This window comes from Sphaerodactylus townsendi, linkage group LG09, assembly GCF_021028975.2.
Source record: "Sphaerodactylus townsendi isolate TG3544 linkage group LG09, MPM_Stown_v2.3, whole genome shotgun sequence".
Classification (NCBI taxonomy): Eukaryota; Metazoa; Chordata; class Lepidosauria; order Squamata; family Sphaerodactylidae; genus Sphaerodactylus; species Sphaerodactylus townsendi.
Window position 1 is genome coordinate 74,602,416 of NC_059433.1, and position 15,720 is coordinate 74,618,135.

Genomic DNA, 15,720 nt, shown 5'->3' on the forward strand with positions numbered 1-15,720 from the left:
GTTTTTCAGCTGAATGGAATAGTTTAATCTTACAAAACCTCAACCCTAGGTTTATGGCATCCATGATAACTGTGGCATCCATGATCACAATCAATGATAACTAGGCCAGTCATTCCAGGACATCTCACCTCCTGCAACGGCAAGTGTTTCTCCGTGAGCACTGCTGCCCCAGGGCAGGGGTACAAGAAACATGGAACTGTTAAGGAACACAAAGCACCCACACTGAGTTCTCTCTGTTCTATGTGAGTGTCATACAGTTTATCCTGTCTACAGGCACTATTTCTGTCCCCCGCACAATGCAGTTCCACGATGTAGATCCGCAGCAGGAAGATAATGGCAGCCCGACTTACGTGTTATGAAAGTCGGGGAAAACTGACACGGTGCTTCCATTTTTGGTTAAGAGAGGCAGAACTGACTCCCCGCTTGGTTTTATTTTTAACGTACAGTTAAAAGGCTATCAGAGTGACAGGGGAGAGGAGAGCTTGACCGGCCCCACATCAGAAATGGCTACTTAATATCCTTTGTTTTAGGTGTTTATTCCCAGAAGGTGTGAAAGTAACACATCCCCCCCCTTCCCACCCTGCATTTTGATGGTCTTCACTTAAGCACCTCTCCTTTTGGCGAAGAGATAAACACGTCCCCACACACCTGGAATGAACAGAACAGTGGAGATCTTGTACCGACTGCACGCAAGGACCAGGGCTTCCTGTCTATATAGAGCAGACTCTGGCGCTTCAGATGTTCCTAGACTTCAATTCCCATCAGCTCCTGCTGGCATGGCCAACTGCTGGCATGGCCAACTGGCCACACCAGCAGGAGCTGATGGGAACTGCAGTCCATGAACATCTGAAGTGTCAGAGTTGGACCCCTCTTATACAAAGGAAGGTACACATATCACAGAAGAAAGCCAAGTCCTCAATAAAAGTCCTGGGTTTGCATAAAATCAAGGGTGGACTGAATCATTCCATATCCACAAGGTGAAGGGGAGGACAGGGCCTCCTCGGGCTCGCCTCTTGTCGCAGATTCATCTCTTTTCTGTTCAACAGATGTACTTTATTTCCGAGTATATGAGTGGAAATATGACAGAGCAAGCCCGGTACATCACGGCAGAGCTGCTCAAAAACGCCCTCGGTTTGGTGATCCACGATTCCGACTTGAAGCAGAAGTAGACGGCGTAGAGCGCCACGGCAAAGAAGTGGCCAATCAGGACCACTGGCTGAGGCGACAAGCTGCAGGGGGAGGTTACAAAAAGTGAGGATGGGGGTCACGTTAGCAACATTTGAAGAATAAGCAGCCATTGCATTGGGTGTTACCCCTCCCTTCTACACTTTCATCCTAGAATGTTGTACTAATACTACCGGAGGAGGAGGAGAAGACGAAGAGGAGGAGGAGGAGTTTGGATTTATATCCCCCCGTTTTCTCCTGAAAGGAGACACAAAGGCGCTTACAATCTCCTTTCTCTTCTTCCCTCCCACAACAAACACCCTGTGAGGTAGGTGGGGCTGAGAGAGCTCTGAAGAACTGTGACTAGCCCAAGGTCACCCAGCTGGCATGTGTTGGAGTGCACAAGCTAATCTGGTTCCCCAGATAAGCCTCCACAACTCAAGTGGCAGAGCGGGGAATCAAACCCGGTTCTCCAGATTAGAGTGCACCTGCTCTTAACCACTACACCCCACTGGCTCTTAGTTGGAGATCAGTTGTAATTCTGATACAACTCCAAGCTCCCACTTGGGAGACTGACAACACAATGTGTGAGATGTGCAATGTTATCACCCAGGATAAGCCCATTTCCCATGTGAACAGAAGACCATGAGCCATTCTTTTTCGTTTGGCTTCTGACCCTTCCCTTCCCTCATTGGTTATGAAGGCCCCTAAAAGTCTGTCTGCCAGGGCCTCAGAGATTCTGAAGCTGACCATGAGAAGTCCTCCCCTTCATGGGAACTTGAGCAGGAGGCTGTAATTCCCCACCACCACCACTTACACTGAGAGTAATCCAACTGGACCAGAAACACACTTGCCACCAAGTTTGAAGTAAAGGAAACAGGCTCGCCTTAGCTGATGCAGAGAGTCTGGCAAATGGAAGCAAAGGGAGAACCGTTTACCAAGGGGGCCTAGCAGAACAGTCAAAAGGTTTTTTTAAAAAAAGGATAATTGTGCCAAATCTTTGGCAGCATGCCTGTAAAGAGCACTCAAGGTGGCTTACAAGCTCCTTTCCCTTCCTCTCCCCACAACAGACACCTTGTGAGGTAGGTGGGGCTGAGAGAGTTCTGAAGAACTGTGACTAGCCCAAGGTCACCCAGCAGGAATGTAGGAGCGCGGAAACACATCTGGTTCACCAGATAAGCCTCCACCACTCAGGTGGAGGAGTGGGGAATCAAACCCAGTTCTCCAGATTAGAACCCATCTGCTCTTAACCACACTACGCTGGCTTTGCTCTGCTGTATCTGAAGCAGTACGTGGCACATCTATCAACCTAAGTGCTTCGCTTTATGCTGTTGAGGCCAGACACTGGGGTATTGGAGTCATATTTATTTACTGAGGTGCAACTATTTTCAAAGGTATCATTTTGAAATCCACTCACCATCTGGCGCAGAAAATAATTCATAAAGGGCCTGCGCAAGGACATTCACCACGAAAGAGTGTTTTTTCCTTCTTGTCCAGTAAAAGGCCTTTTTTGCCTGCAAAAGGTAAGCGGTCACTTGCTGGCGTCAGAAAGCAACAGAGCACCGATATCCAAAGGGAACTAACGATTTGTGATATTTTAGATGGCAGATTAAAGTGGCAGAGGAGCTTACAATGGGAAGCGGTTCCAAGAGCTAGCCTTTGTGGAGATCCATCTTACAATGCCCCCCACCCAATAACACACTGTGTGCTCCAAAAAGAATAAAGCTTGCATGTGGTAAGTCAGTAGGATGTAATATTTTCACTTTTCCAAAATTATTCGCTGAACCGATTTCTTCTTCTGAGATCCGCTCTCTATCTCAGAGAGAAACAACCGTAATAGGGGGTCTGTCCAAAACAGAGTATTTGGGTTACAACACAGCACTATATTCACTCCGCAAGCTTCAGAGCACACAGATCCTTACAGCCACTTTTTAAAATGCTGTGACTTATGAAAAATGTTACATTTTTAATCTCTAAATCTTGGTTGAATTGTTGAATTATTGTGTATGCAGTATTTATTTTTATTTTTGGATTTTTACCTCGCCTATCCCCGAGGGGCTCAGGGTGACTAACAGCAGCATTAAAACAATAATAAATACTTTAAAAGCAATTAATGCAGTACACGCAGGACAGTCAAAGATGGCAACTTATAAACCTCATTAACCCCCTGGGAGGCCACAAAAATAGATATTAGCCCGGCTGGCCTCCAGAGAAAGGGCGGTGAAATAGCTCCATCTTATAGGCCCTCCTTACAGACCCTGCAGAAACAACTCAAGTCCCAAAGGGCCCTGATTTCATTGGGAGAATATTCCACCAGGTAGGGGCCAGGACCAAAAAGGCCCTGACCCTTGCTGAGGCCAGCCAGATAGATTTCAAGTCAGGGATTTCCAAAAGGTTCTTCCCCCAAAGAACTGAGGGCCCAGCTTGGGCAAGATGGGGAAAGGCGGTCCCTAAGGTATGTGGGATCAAGACCACTTACAGCCTTAAAGGTAAATGCCAATACCTTGAAGATAGCATGGTACTCAACAGGTACTCAACAGGTAGCCAATAGAAATTGTACAGGACAGGTGTTATATGATCCTTGCTAGAGACTGCCATCAGGACCCTAGCGGCCGCATGCTGAACAAGTTTTAATTTCCGGATTAGGTTCAAGGGCAGGCCAGGGTAAAGCAAGTCACAATAATCCAGTCTGGAGGTGACCGTTGTATGGACCTCTGTGGCCAGGTCAGAACAAGACTTTTTCTCTCTTTCTCACAATACTAGAACCAGGGGGCATTCATTGAAAATGCTGGGGGGAAGAATTAGGACTAATAAAAGGAAACACTTCTTCACGCAACGTGTGATTGGTGTTTGGAATATGCTGCCACAGGAGGTGGTGATGGCCACTAACCTGGATAGCTTTCAAAGGGGCTTGGACAGATTTACGGAGAAGTCAATTTATGGCTCCCAATCTTGATCCTCTTTGATCTGAGATTGCAAATGCCTTAACAGACCAGGTGATCGGGAGCAACAGCAGCAGAAGGCCATTTCTTTCACATCCTGCACATGAGCTCCCAAAGGCACCTGGTGGGCCACTGCGAGTAGTAGAGAGCTGGACTAGATGGACTCTGGTCTGATCCAGCTGGCTTGTTCTTATGTTCTTAAGAGAGGTATGGGACCAACTGTCATATCTGGCAAAGATAATAAAAAGCCATCCGGGCTGTTTTGGTGATCTGGGCCTCCAAGGAAACCTTGGAGTCCAGGATCACCCCCAGACTGGCAACCGATGAGGCCACAGCAGATGGTAAAAGTGTTGGCTTTAGATGTTTTTGAATATTGCTGAGTATTTAGTCAATGGAATAGTGTAGATGCGACATTTTCAGCCAACTGCTTTACTATTCAAGGAAGGAGCCAAAACACAAAATCCTGCCCCACCTGTAGAAGATCGGCATCTTCATAGAAGTCTGGAATGGCCTGCAGCAAACGCCTCCAGATCTTGATATCGTTTAGAATTACGCTCATCCCTCCGCCTGTTAGAGGGTGCCTCATGTTGTAAGCATCACCCAAGAGGAGGACTCCTGGAAAAGGAGACACGCCTAAAATCAATCATGATCAAAGAAGCTTCTGCGTTTTGTAATTCTTCTGGGGAGTTTTGCAAGGCTCAGCAACATATTTATCAACTTCTATTTATTGCCCACCACTTCAGTTGCCTTGGGCTCATAAAATGCGTTCTGCAGGTCTAAGTCATTTTACTTATGCCAGAGGATTTGGCACACTTCCACACAAGGTGCTGGAAAAAAACCAGATTTGAGCTTCTGGCACTCTGAATATTGCTAATGTGAAAGGGAATATAATTCCACATCCTAGTCTGTATCAGTCTTGCGTGAAAAGAAGGCAGAAGTTCAAAAGGTGCTTTGCTTCTTGCAGGCAAATGCCCCAAAGCAGCTTGTAGGTTATACTTGCAGAGCCAAGACTGCAAATATCACAAAACAACCCCTGTAAGATACAAGATCCCTGACACTTCCTGCTGCGGAGACCTCCTACAGCAGTGGTTCTCAACCTTCCTAATGCCGCCTTTAATACAGTTCCTCATGTTGTGACGACCCGCAACCCTAACATTTATCCATTTTACAGATGGAGAACACTGATGCAAAAAATGTCTTAGGTGACCCCTGTGACCCCTGTCCTGACCCCTAGGTTGAGAACCACTGTCCTACAGGTTTAAGAATTACCAGACTGTAAATATATACTGACTAGTTTGTTCAGCAGATACACACAATGGGATTTCAGAGTTGGGGGTGTGAACAGCAGCCAATCGGTTAATGCAGGGGTGTCAAACTCGCGGCCCTCCAAATGTTCATGAACTACAATTCCCATCAGTCCCTCCCAACATGAGCATTGGCTATACTGGCTATACCTGTGGGCTAATGAAAGGGAGGGGAATGTTCTCATATCTAAGAAATAATGTCCTTTACCAGTGAACAAAATCTTTTGGCTAGGGTCCAAAGACTTGATTTTCAAACAGCAAGCTCCCAGGTTCCCATGCCCCATGCCTCCCGCATTTGTTTCTCTTAGACTTACAGACCTGCTTTGTTAACAGGGGAAGGTGGCAAAAAGCTGGCTGGCATTGCCCTCAGTCGATCATTCTGAACAGCTATGAGGAACGGCTCCTGTATGTGCTCTACAAAAAAAAAAAAGCAGAAATCATACTATTTTCCAGTCTCTGCTGAAAGGGTTTTCCTTGGAGCGCTGAAAAAAAGGGACAGGTTGCGGCTTGGAGATAGAGAAGGAAAGTAGGTAGAGCAAAATGTCAAGAGAGCAGATAGTCCACATCAGAGGCCTACAGCCTATATAGGGTCACCCATGTCCCCAGGTGCATGCCTTTTGGTCATGTGGGGGGCGCCAAACAGCATAACCACACCCTGAGCCCCACCCCTGAGCACGGGGGTGCATGGGAGTGCCTGGAGAAGGAGTTGTCTCCGGGTGCCATTTGCCCCCTATACGCGTCTGGTCCACGTGCCGTCCCCACTTGGCTACCAGTGTTGAAAAACACTAGAGTCAAGACAGTGACTAATCAGCTCCACACCAACACAGGATGACTATAGACAATAAACAATCAAGCAGAACAAAGGCCAGGCTACTTCTATTCAGAGGCCCTCACGTAGCAACCTTGCTGTCTATATTGTTACTCACATGCTAATGGGTGGATTCCACTCAACGCAAGTAAATCTAGCTTGCTAATTGCACCCTTTACTTGTCAACAGACAATGGTTCTTTCCTCCACCCTGGACACTCCAACAGGTATATATACTACACTTGCTTTCCTACTATCAGATCCTCTGAAGATGCCAGGCACAGATGCCAGCGAAACGTCAGGAGAGAATGCTGCTGGAACACGGCCGTACAGCCCGGAAACCACACAGCACCCCCAAGAAAAAATAAATCTGGTCTGTTCTTTGCTGTGCAAGTATCCAATATGCTGAATTCATTTTAAAAAATCAGTGTTGGGGAGCACTGAAGTGTGAGAAAAGCTACCTGTAAACTGCAATGGTCTAGCACAGTCTCCTGTTTAATTCTGTTATATGAGTAGACCAGCCCTCAGAGTAGGTTTGAGAGGGACAGTAAATGAATCATTCCGTCGATTAATCATCTTCTGCTTCAGAAAACCAGGGCCCAAGACTCGTGGAGCCACAACCAGCTTAAACAAGACAGAGGCAGACTCATCTTCTTGCCTCTGAGAAGGCCAATTCTGGGCAAACAATGCGAACAAGCAACCTCTTAAGCACGGATACTCAACTTTGCACTTGTGGGTGCCACTCTGTACCCACCAACACTTTCTCCAGCACCCACCAAAAGTTTCCCTAATGTGTGTGGGCCCAGAGGGGCTTTTGCCCAGCAGGGCTTATGATTGGCTGTGTAAATTTTCAAAAATTGTGCTTTGCCAGCAGCTGCCGCCACAACTCAAAGACCTTCACCGTCCAACTGAAGTAAGCTGTGTATAGGCCAAAAAACAACACCTAATATGTTAATATTAAAAGGCATTCAGACAAACAGAGCTTCTGCCTGAAATGTTGGAAAAGTCATCATTAGGGTTACGCTCTCTGACACTTGGAGCAGGCTCCGCCTCCTTTGGCAGCCATTTTGTTATTCCACCACCATGTGTCAGAGTTCCAAAGGTGTCCACAAACTCAAAAAGCTTGGGGACTCCTGCTGTACAGGCACCACGACACGTTGGCGAATTTCCATGCCTCACAAGGCTGATGTGCATCTCATTCACACTCAACAAGTAACCTTTTGCTGCACCAACATAGGTTACAGGTGGGGAAACTGTTCATTAGAGTCAGTGGAGTGTCTGGGCTACTCACATCACAAAGTAATTTAGAATCAAAAGGAATACACAATGGAACAAGTTAAGCAGACAATTCTTTCTGAAGTAGCCATCCTTACCTGGCAGCTGTGGATAAATTTCCTCGCTCATGTATTCTTTAAGGTTCTTTGGCATTTCACCTCGAATATCAACAAGGACACGGGTTTCACTGGAAGAAATCTGGTAGATCAGCACCGGACTAGGATTTCCCAACACAAGTTCAGCGTGGTTGGCTTTAAATTGAGGTGCATCCTTCAAAAAGAAAAAAGAAAAGCTATAATCAAGCTGGCCTTTCATTGCTTCAGCATTGGCTCACAAGAATTCACTGGGTGACACCATTGGGCAAATGAATGAAACTCTGGGCCGGTTCCTGATTTGCAGAATTACACACAGCTTGTCTGCTGACACTGCCGGGAGACTGGGCAAGACGAGGATTTGCATCACATTTAAAATGCCATCGGGATTACGGCAAGCAATTTTTCGGTGGGAGTGCTCCTGACTTTTCAGGGAACGCTTACCTTCAAAATACACCCTACAAAATGGGATGGGACTTTAACTTTGTTGGAGATGAGATTCTTCCTAAACTTAGAAAAGAGACCGTCAGCCACAACCGTAAGGGGTGCGTGGAGTTCCTGCAAGACAGAAAATCACAGCGCAGTGTCACAAGCAAGATAAGGAGTAGTTGCAGCCATTTCTAGAGGCAGCCTAGCCCTGCCTGTGTTTTCAGTGAAAAATTCCAATCAGATATCTACACTAGTAATTGTAAAGTGACTCAAAAGAAAACTATGAATCATGCCGGTATAGAAGTTTGCCATAATCTGAAATAAGAGAACTACGGCTAGTGATAAAACGTTTCTTTTCCTTCCATGCGCCCCTGTGCCAACACTGTGAGTCTAGTGCCACACACATGATATTTGCTGGTCCCTCACCTGTTTCATGTACAGCGCACAACATGTGGAACAGTGGCAGTCTGAAAGACACTAGGTGCATGTCCAATTGCCTTCAAAATCCCCAGCCCATTTTATCAGTCATTCCTAGAACACGAATCTAAATGCAAATCCTTCAGCAGGTGAGGCCATCTGACCTTTTGACCTCACAGTATATATACTCCTGGTTCCCCAGACAGACTCCAGTCAGAAGTTTATGCGTAGGCTCCATTTGGTTGAAGGAATTACAGAACCTTGCTTCCATCCATTCCTAGGTTATCAGATCCTTCTGGTCTCTCTTGTTTGCATTTTAAACTGATTTTGTTTTAATTAGAATCCGATGATTTTAATTGTTTTATCTTTCTGTACACTTTCCAGATTCGGGTAAGGTACAGTAAATAAAATAATTAATAAATAAAATAAATAAACCTCTGATGCCGGCCACGGATCGCGGTCGAATGACGTCAGGAGAGAATGCTTGCTTTAAGTCGGAGATTGTATCAAGTATCATCTGGTAAGGGAGGTATTTGAGATAAATTTGGAAAAGCAGTTCTATCTAGCTGCAGGAACTTTCACGGCTGACATACAGCCCGGAAACCACGCACTTCAGTGGCATTGTCGGCCGTGAAGTTTCACCTTAGATAATACGTTATCTCTTAACTGTTCTTTATCTCATACTTCTTCCCTGTCATCACCAAAGACCCTGAGCGGGTACAATAATAAAACTCTATAAAGCAATCTTAAAACCATCATGCAAACTGCTTTAAAAACCAACCCCATACTCCACCCAAGCCCTCCTAAAAATACATAACCAACCACCCCCCATAATGCCGCCACTGCAGCACATTTCAAACACTGGGCTGGGGCTGAACCAGTAGAGCGCTGGTACGACGACAGAGGTACCGAATAAAAGATAGTGTAGGGGTTATATGAGTTAATTGACAGAAGGTTTAGTCAAAAGGGTACCCCCTCATCTTGCTTCTGACTGTTTCTTCTAAGCTCACATATGTTATTAAAATATGTAACCTGAAAGCTGACTCACATACTCCTAGCTAGGGCATAAGCTGGTGTCAGAAATAGGTAACCGTGCACCATCTTTCTCTGGTTAGGTAACCCTCTGAACAATTTCAGTCCTATCTGGGCATCAGTTTATTATAAGGAGGGACTCCTCAGCTGTAAGTTCGCGGCCTGGGACCATCAGATTCGAAACCGCATTACCCCATATGTCCCTCGGCTACATTCTCTGCAGATCGGGCGGAGGCCAATCTACTGGTGGTCTCTGGCCCCTCGTGATGTGGCTGGCCTCCACACTCCAGCTGTGGACCTTATGCCTCGGTCTGCGGAACGCTCTTTCCTCCAGCTGTCCCGGCTATGGACCTTGAAGATGGAGCTGTTCCTACTGGCCTTTGGAGGAACTGTAAGATGGAGCTGGCACCCACTGGCCTTTGAGGAACCAGTCACACGGGTGCCCCTTCCTTGGCCCCTAACATCTGGGCCGCTTAATCACCAATGACTTCCGCCATGCCTCCCTTTTCCGTGGGGAGGGGAGGGACTTCATTATCCTTATTTCTGGACGCCACCTTTAAAGTAAAATTAAAATTTTGCGAGCTTATTTAATTGGAATAAGAACTGAAAATTTTATCGCTGCTTTTAAATGTTTATCTATTTTACATTGTATTTTATATGCTGTGCACTGCCCAGAGCCCTTCGGGGATGGGGCGGTATAAAAGTCTAATAAAATAAATAAATAAATAATAAGTCATTAGCATCTTTCATTCTTAAAGTACATAAACAAAAAAGTATACTCCACCTTTCTCACTGAAACTCACAGCAGATTATAATATATAAAGCCTGACAAATGGTAGGAGGGTTTGGAGACATGGACACTGGGGCAACGAAGCGTATTGCTTATTTCCAGGAAAAGCCAAAAGCATTTTATAACTAGGAACAGATGGCAACTCTATAATAGATTTGCCAGAAAAGAATATGTAAGTAGAGAGTTAAAGGTTGAGCAGATGTGACTATTGTTATTTGCTTTCTAACTGAAGTCATGCGGAACTTTGTTTCTTTTCTTAAGTTGTTGGAATCTGGAATCTTTCTCTGTTTCCTAAAAAGCATCAGTCACTAAACAAGGAAGGGGATTTGGAGAAGCAGAGCACAGCTGGGTAAGTCAGACAGACCTCTTGGCTACTTTGCAGCTCTTTGAGCCAGCAACAGCACGTCTCCTGCCCTTTCTTCTCTCAGATCATCTGTGCGGATAGTTTACACCTGAACAGCTGGAATATTTATGAATATTCTTGACATCACATGATGTCAGCATATACCCACAGAGAACTTAAATGAAGCAAATATTCAGTACTCTCACTGGACATCATTGTGATAATAGTGGTAGTCATCCCATCAGAATAGGTTTAACTGTGTTTATATATTTGTTTGGTTAGGTTAATTTTGTCTTCACTTTAATTTATTACAAGGTCACACAGAACCAGAAGGACTGGCATATCGGGCTACCGATGTGGGAAACCCGACGACTCACTTTGGCATCTCCGGTTTCTTTCTCTCTGTACAAAACGCCCACCACACGTTCGTCTTCTTCAAGTAGCTGCAGCACTGTCCCTTCGATGAATTTTGTGCTGAAAGAAAACAGATTCTTTCTCAAAATGCGCACAAACAAAACGGCACTCTTCAAATCCCACCGCATTGCAACTGCAAGCAGGCATTTGAACATAGGAGAAGCAGTGATGTACAGCAGCAGATGTAAAGTATACACCTGAAGAAAGCCAACTGCACAGGTCAAGAGAGACCTCTTGGACCCATCCTCCTGCAAGTGATTCAAAAGGAGTAATGCTAAAGAAATGGAGGGAGCATGCTTAACCCCCCTCCCCCCCGATAATCCTCATAACCAGTGGTGGGACCCCAAAATTTTAGTAACAGGTTCCCATGGTGGTGGGATTCAAACTGTGGCGTAGTGCCAATGGGGCTGGGAGGGGCATTCCGGGGGCAGGGCATTCCTGGGTGGGGCTGTGGCAAGGATGCAGCTGTTTCGCCGGTCCTTGGGCGGGAAACGAATGCATGCAGGCTGTCACGCACACCGGTGCACCTCCTGCTAGACTGCTTCAAGTTCTGCGCGCTGCTGCTGAGAGGAGGGGCATAACTAAGGCAAAAATCATGTGGCAAAATCACCAATTAGTAACCCCCTCTCGGCACACAAATAATTAGTAACCTACTCTCAGGAACCTGTGAGAACCTGCTGGAGCCCACCTCTGCTCTTAACCCCATCTCCACCTATGCATTGTACTGTAAGGTGGTAAGGAATTATCACAAATCTATAGGCCTGTATTATTCTCATCTCCCATGGTCAAAGTGAGAAAACACAAGCACTGCTCTATGGCACCAGCACAGTCTCCACTCTGATCCGATCTGTGCTGGCCATCACAATGTCAACATCTCTCCATGTCCTCACCCACAAGATTAGTAGAAGTACTCTTACACTCTGAATTGCAGCACAAACAGGGATGGCACCATTCAGAGGTGGATTGCGTCTGAGCTGCTGGGAAGCAGCCAGCTAACAAAGGCTGGGTTTCCGTGTGACACCTCACTGGCCACTGTTGGAAATGGACGTGGAACTAGGAACGTTGACCTGATCAAGGCTGGTTACCCTGGTGTTCCTATTCAGGAGGCTACAAACTTGGCTACAGCATGGTGTCCAGTCTACCTGGAGACAAAACTGCAGTAAGCCATGGAGGGGGTGAACATTTAATAACGTGTAGATTTATTTATGAAGATGGTGTTAGGATGTGTGCCCTGCCATCAAAGAGCTACGAAAGCAAGCGACTCACACCTGGTTGTGGGCGGGGAAGCCATCTTCACCTTCTGATATAGCGAGCGGGATATATTCCATGCCAAGAGACTACATCAGCCTCTGCCAGCATGGCCAATTGGCTATGGTGGCAGGGGCTGATGGGAATTGTAGTCCATAACATCTGGAGTGCCAAAGGTTCGCCACCATGGAGCATAGATCTTTCCCTTTTCTTGCGCTTTCCTTTGATTCTAATAGCTGTAGCTAACTAAGAGCGACGCTGGCACCTTCCCAGCGGGAGGGGGTGGCAGGTGGCTGAGGACTATCACTGAGCTGGCCTTGAGATGCTCAACTCCCAAACATCCTTCTTTCCATTCTGTTATTCTCACATTCCATGGGAAACAGAAAGGGGGGAGGTTGTGGCAGGGACTCTGAGGGGATAAAGGCAGCTGTATTTTCAGAGTCTGGCAGAACTGGCTTTCTGAAAGCCCGGTTCTTGCTGTCATCAATAAAGACTTCTGATCCAGCATCCAGAGTCTGCTTATTGACTTCAGTCTCCAGATCTGACAGATGGACATTCAGTTTACAGCTACAGTTCTAACTGTAGCAGACTGTTGGACAGTGAGTGTACAGTGGAACCTCGGTTTTCATTGGTAATCCGTCCAAAAAGAATTGATGAAAACCAAAACCGATGAAAACCGAGGCAAACTTTTCCATAAGAATCAATGTAAATCCAATTAATCCATTTTAGGCACTCCAAAAAACATACCAAAAACACATTTTTGGTGAATAAACATAGTGTTCAATGCTGAAAACAGTAACAAACAATAACACTAGGACCATCTTCAGAGCCAGTGGACCAATGTCGCACCAGAAAGCTGTCCAAAGAGGTCTGTTTCTGACGCCTCTTTAAGATTTGTCTGAAATGGGGCGAGACATTGTCATTAAACAAGTTGAAGACACGGCCTGCAACAGCTTTGTCCGGGTGATTTTTCTCCACAAACCCCTGCACCTTACTGCAAATCAATGAAAACCGAGGCAAATCGATGAAAACCAAGACAAATTTTTCACTGAAAAAAATTGATGAAAACCGAAACTGATGAAAACCGAAGGCAATGAAAACCAAGGTTCCACTGTATTTGGCCAAGGGACAGAGGGAGACTGAAGGAGAAACATGTTTAAATGGAAACAACTGCTAACTTCCCAGAAAGCCTTATTATTTATGTTGCCACCCACTCTTACTTGGGCTCTGCCATGGCCATCCTTCGGAGACCCATGATGAAACGTCCGTGATGGAATGCTCTTCCACTTTGCACGCAGCCATTTGTCTCTTGAGGATAAGGGATCTCGACCTCAGTTTGGCTTTCCAGGTCGTGAACGATGTAGCCATTGACTGTGTGAGCATCGATCCCTTCTACTGCCTCTGCAAAATGAAGGTTAAAAAGAATGCCTATAACAAAAGATCAACGTGAGAAGACTACACCCTAAATTGGATCACGCAGCCAAAGTGTATGTTGTTTACGATAAGGTTAGACCATGGATATCTGTGGCAGCCTGACAAAGCCTGAAGCAACATGCAGAACCTGGCTGGAGTCACAAGAACTTAGGGAACTAAAGAGTTTTCACCAGAAGAGCTTTGAAGGACCTTTTCTCTATTGACAGTAAAGTAGGTTTCTGGCTTTCATTGCTGCCAAGATACATTTGAAAGCACAATGGTAATTTCACTGCAGGCCCTACAGCATGCTTTGTTTTCAAATCTCTCAACATTTTTCAAGGACCCGGGCGTTTTCGCATTAAAGGGGGGAAATACGCAATACAAATAATACAGAATAAATATGAGGCTGCCTGGTTCATACCAACACAGCACAGGTTTGGCTAAACCTCTCCCTCCTCCCCAGTATTGTTGCAACACGTCCACTTAAGATATATTCCTGGTATGGTCCTCGTTGCAGAACAAGAGCTCGTGTGCCCTCAGTGTCTTCCTATGCAGAGTGATTTCCTTCTCGAAGGCAACAGACTTAGAAGAGCACAAATCTGTTTAGGAGAGCACCATTACTCTCCTAACCTGGCCAACAGTTCTGGACACACTTGAGCATCTGGTGACCAGTGCAATCCTTTGCAGAGTTACTGCAATGAAATCAGTGAACAAACTCAAGCGACTCTGCCTAGAGCCATTTCTGCATACACTACTTACCCTTTGAATGTTTGCTTCACAGTGGGGTTTTCCCACAGTTTTTTTGTTTATTCAGGGATTCCTCCCGAGAAGTGTCCTTAGCTAAGCCAATCAGCCATTTTGCCCACCTGCTGCTTCTTTCTGTGCAATGCTCACTTGGGGGAGGTTGTCTGCTGCCTTTGGGAGGTGGGGGGTGAGGGTGCCATCTTTGTCTAGTGTTACTTTGCTAGACCATGTAAATTTCAGGTCAATGTAAAGGATCTACCGCTCCAGCAATAGACCTTTAATGTTAAAGTGTAAAAAAGGAAAACCCTTCTGATTGTTTTGAAATGGTAGCCTGAAGAGCGTGAGGAACTGCTGTGGTGTGGGCAGGAGAAGGCAGGGAGGAGGGAGAAAACCCAAATAAAGTTTAAGGCACAGTGATTGTCTTCAATTCCTGCATCCGCCCAGATTTCTCTGATCTGAGAGTGCAGCGAGTTCCAAAGGGGGGAAAACGCATGCATAACTGAGAATCAAACCCGAAGGGAATGTATGCTCAATGCAAAGGAGAGCACAAGAGGATGAATGACCTCAGACTGTACTGTAAGCAACACATTTAAGTACTGAACAAGAGACTGAACTGAAAAAAAAATATCTCTTGGCAAATTCAGGAAATCTAGACCGATATATCTTCATTCGGGGGTTGGGCGGTATAAAAATCCCATAAATAAATAAAATAAAATAAAATAAAATAAAATAAAATAAAATAAAATAAAATAAAATAAAATAAAATAAAATAAAATAAATTCACAGGGTACACTTTCCTGGTCAGAAGCTGCCCTAAATTAGGGTGCCTAAAAATGGACTGCTGATTTAATAGAATTTGTAGATTACAGAATTATATTAATACATTAAACGAGGTTTAAGTGGAGCACTGAAACTCTGCTGCACAAGTCATGTTCCTTCTGGCATGGAGTCCTACAGTGGAAGCGTTCGGAGAGTAACCTGCCTCGTGAGTAGACACTCCCCAAAATATAACATTGAGCTACATAACTGTGATCTGAAGCCTCCCTAATCTTGAGAAATGTCTCTTGTCCCATGATGCTCTGGCTGCTGATTGGCCAACCAGGCCTAGATAGCCAAGTAATGGGACTGTTTATACAATCCTATGAACTGGCAAGAAGGAAACAAATGCCAGGTTATCTTGAGCAAGGAATTTCTGTTGCATACATTACACTCCCGTCTCGCAAGGAGTTCTAAAGTGGAGGTGCTACCTCTCAAGCTCGTGAAAATGTGGGGTCAAGTCTTTGAAATATGTAACGAGTTATGCCTT

The 15,720-nt window shown here is 45.5% G+C and overlaps 1 protein-coding gene across 1 annotated transcript in view; it reads right to left on the reverse strand.

The window, feature by feature from the left end:
- Positions 1-15,720, reverse strand: part of SQLE (squalene epoxidase) — a 27,317-nt gene continuing 11,597 nt past the window's right edge. Inside the window, exons 3-11 of the mRNA XM_048507834.1 lie at positions 13,478-13,658; positions 10,973-11,069; positions 8,029-8,142; positions 7,591-7,762; positions 5,729-5,824; positions 4,579-4,721; positions 2,582-2,678; positions 1,982-2,069; positions 1-1,229 (exon numbers count right to left, since the gene is read on the reverse strand). Of these exons, the coding sequence (XP_048363791.1) occupies positions 1,040-1,229; positions 1,982-2,069; positions 2,582-2,678; positions 4,579-4,721; positions 5,729-5,824; positions 7,591-7,762; positions 8,029-8,142; positions 10,973-11,069; positions 13,478-13,658 (1,178 nt within the window). The 3' untranslated portion in view covers positions 1-1,039. The remainder of the gene's footprint in view (positions 1,230-1,981; positions 2,070-2,581; positions 2,679-4,578; positions 4,722-5,728; positions 5,825-7,590; positions 7,763-8,028; positions 8,143-10,972; positions 11,070-13,477; positions 13,659-15,720) is intronic.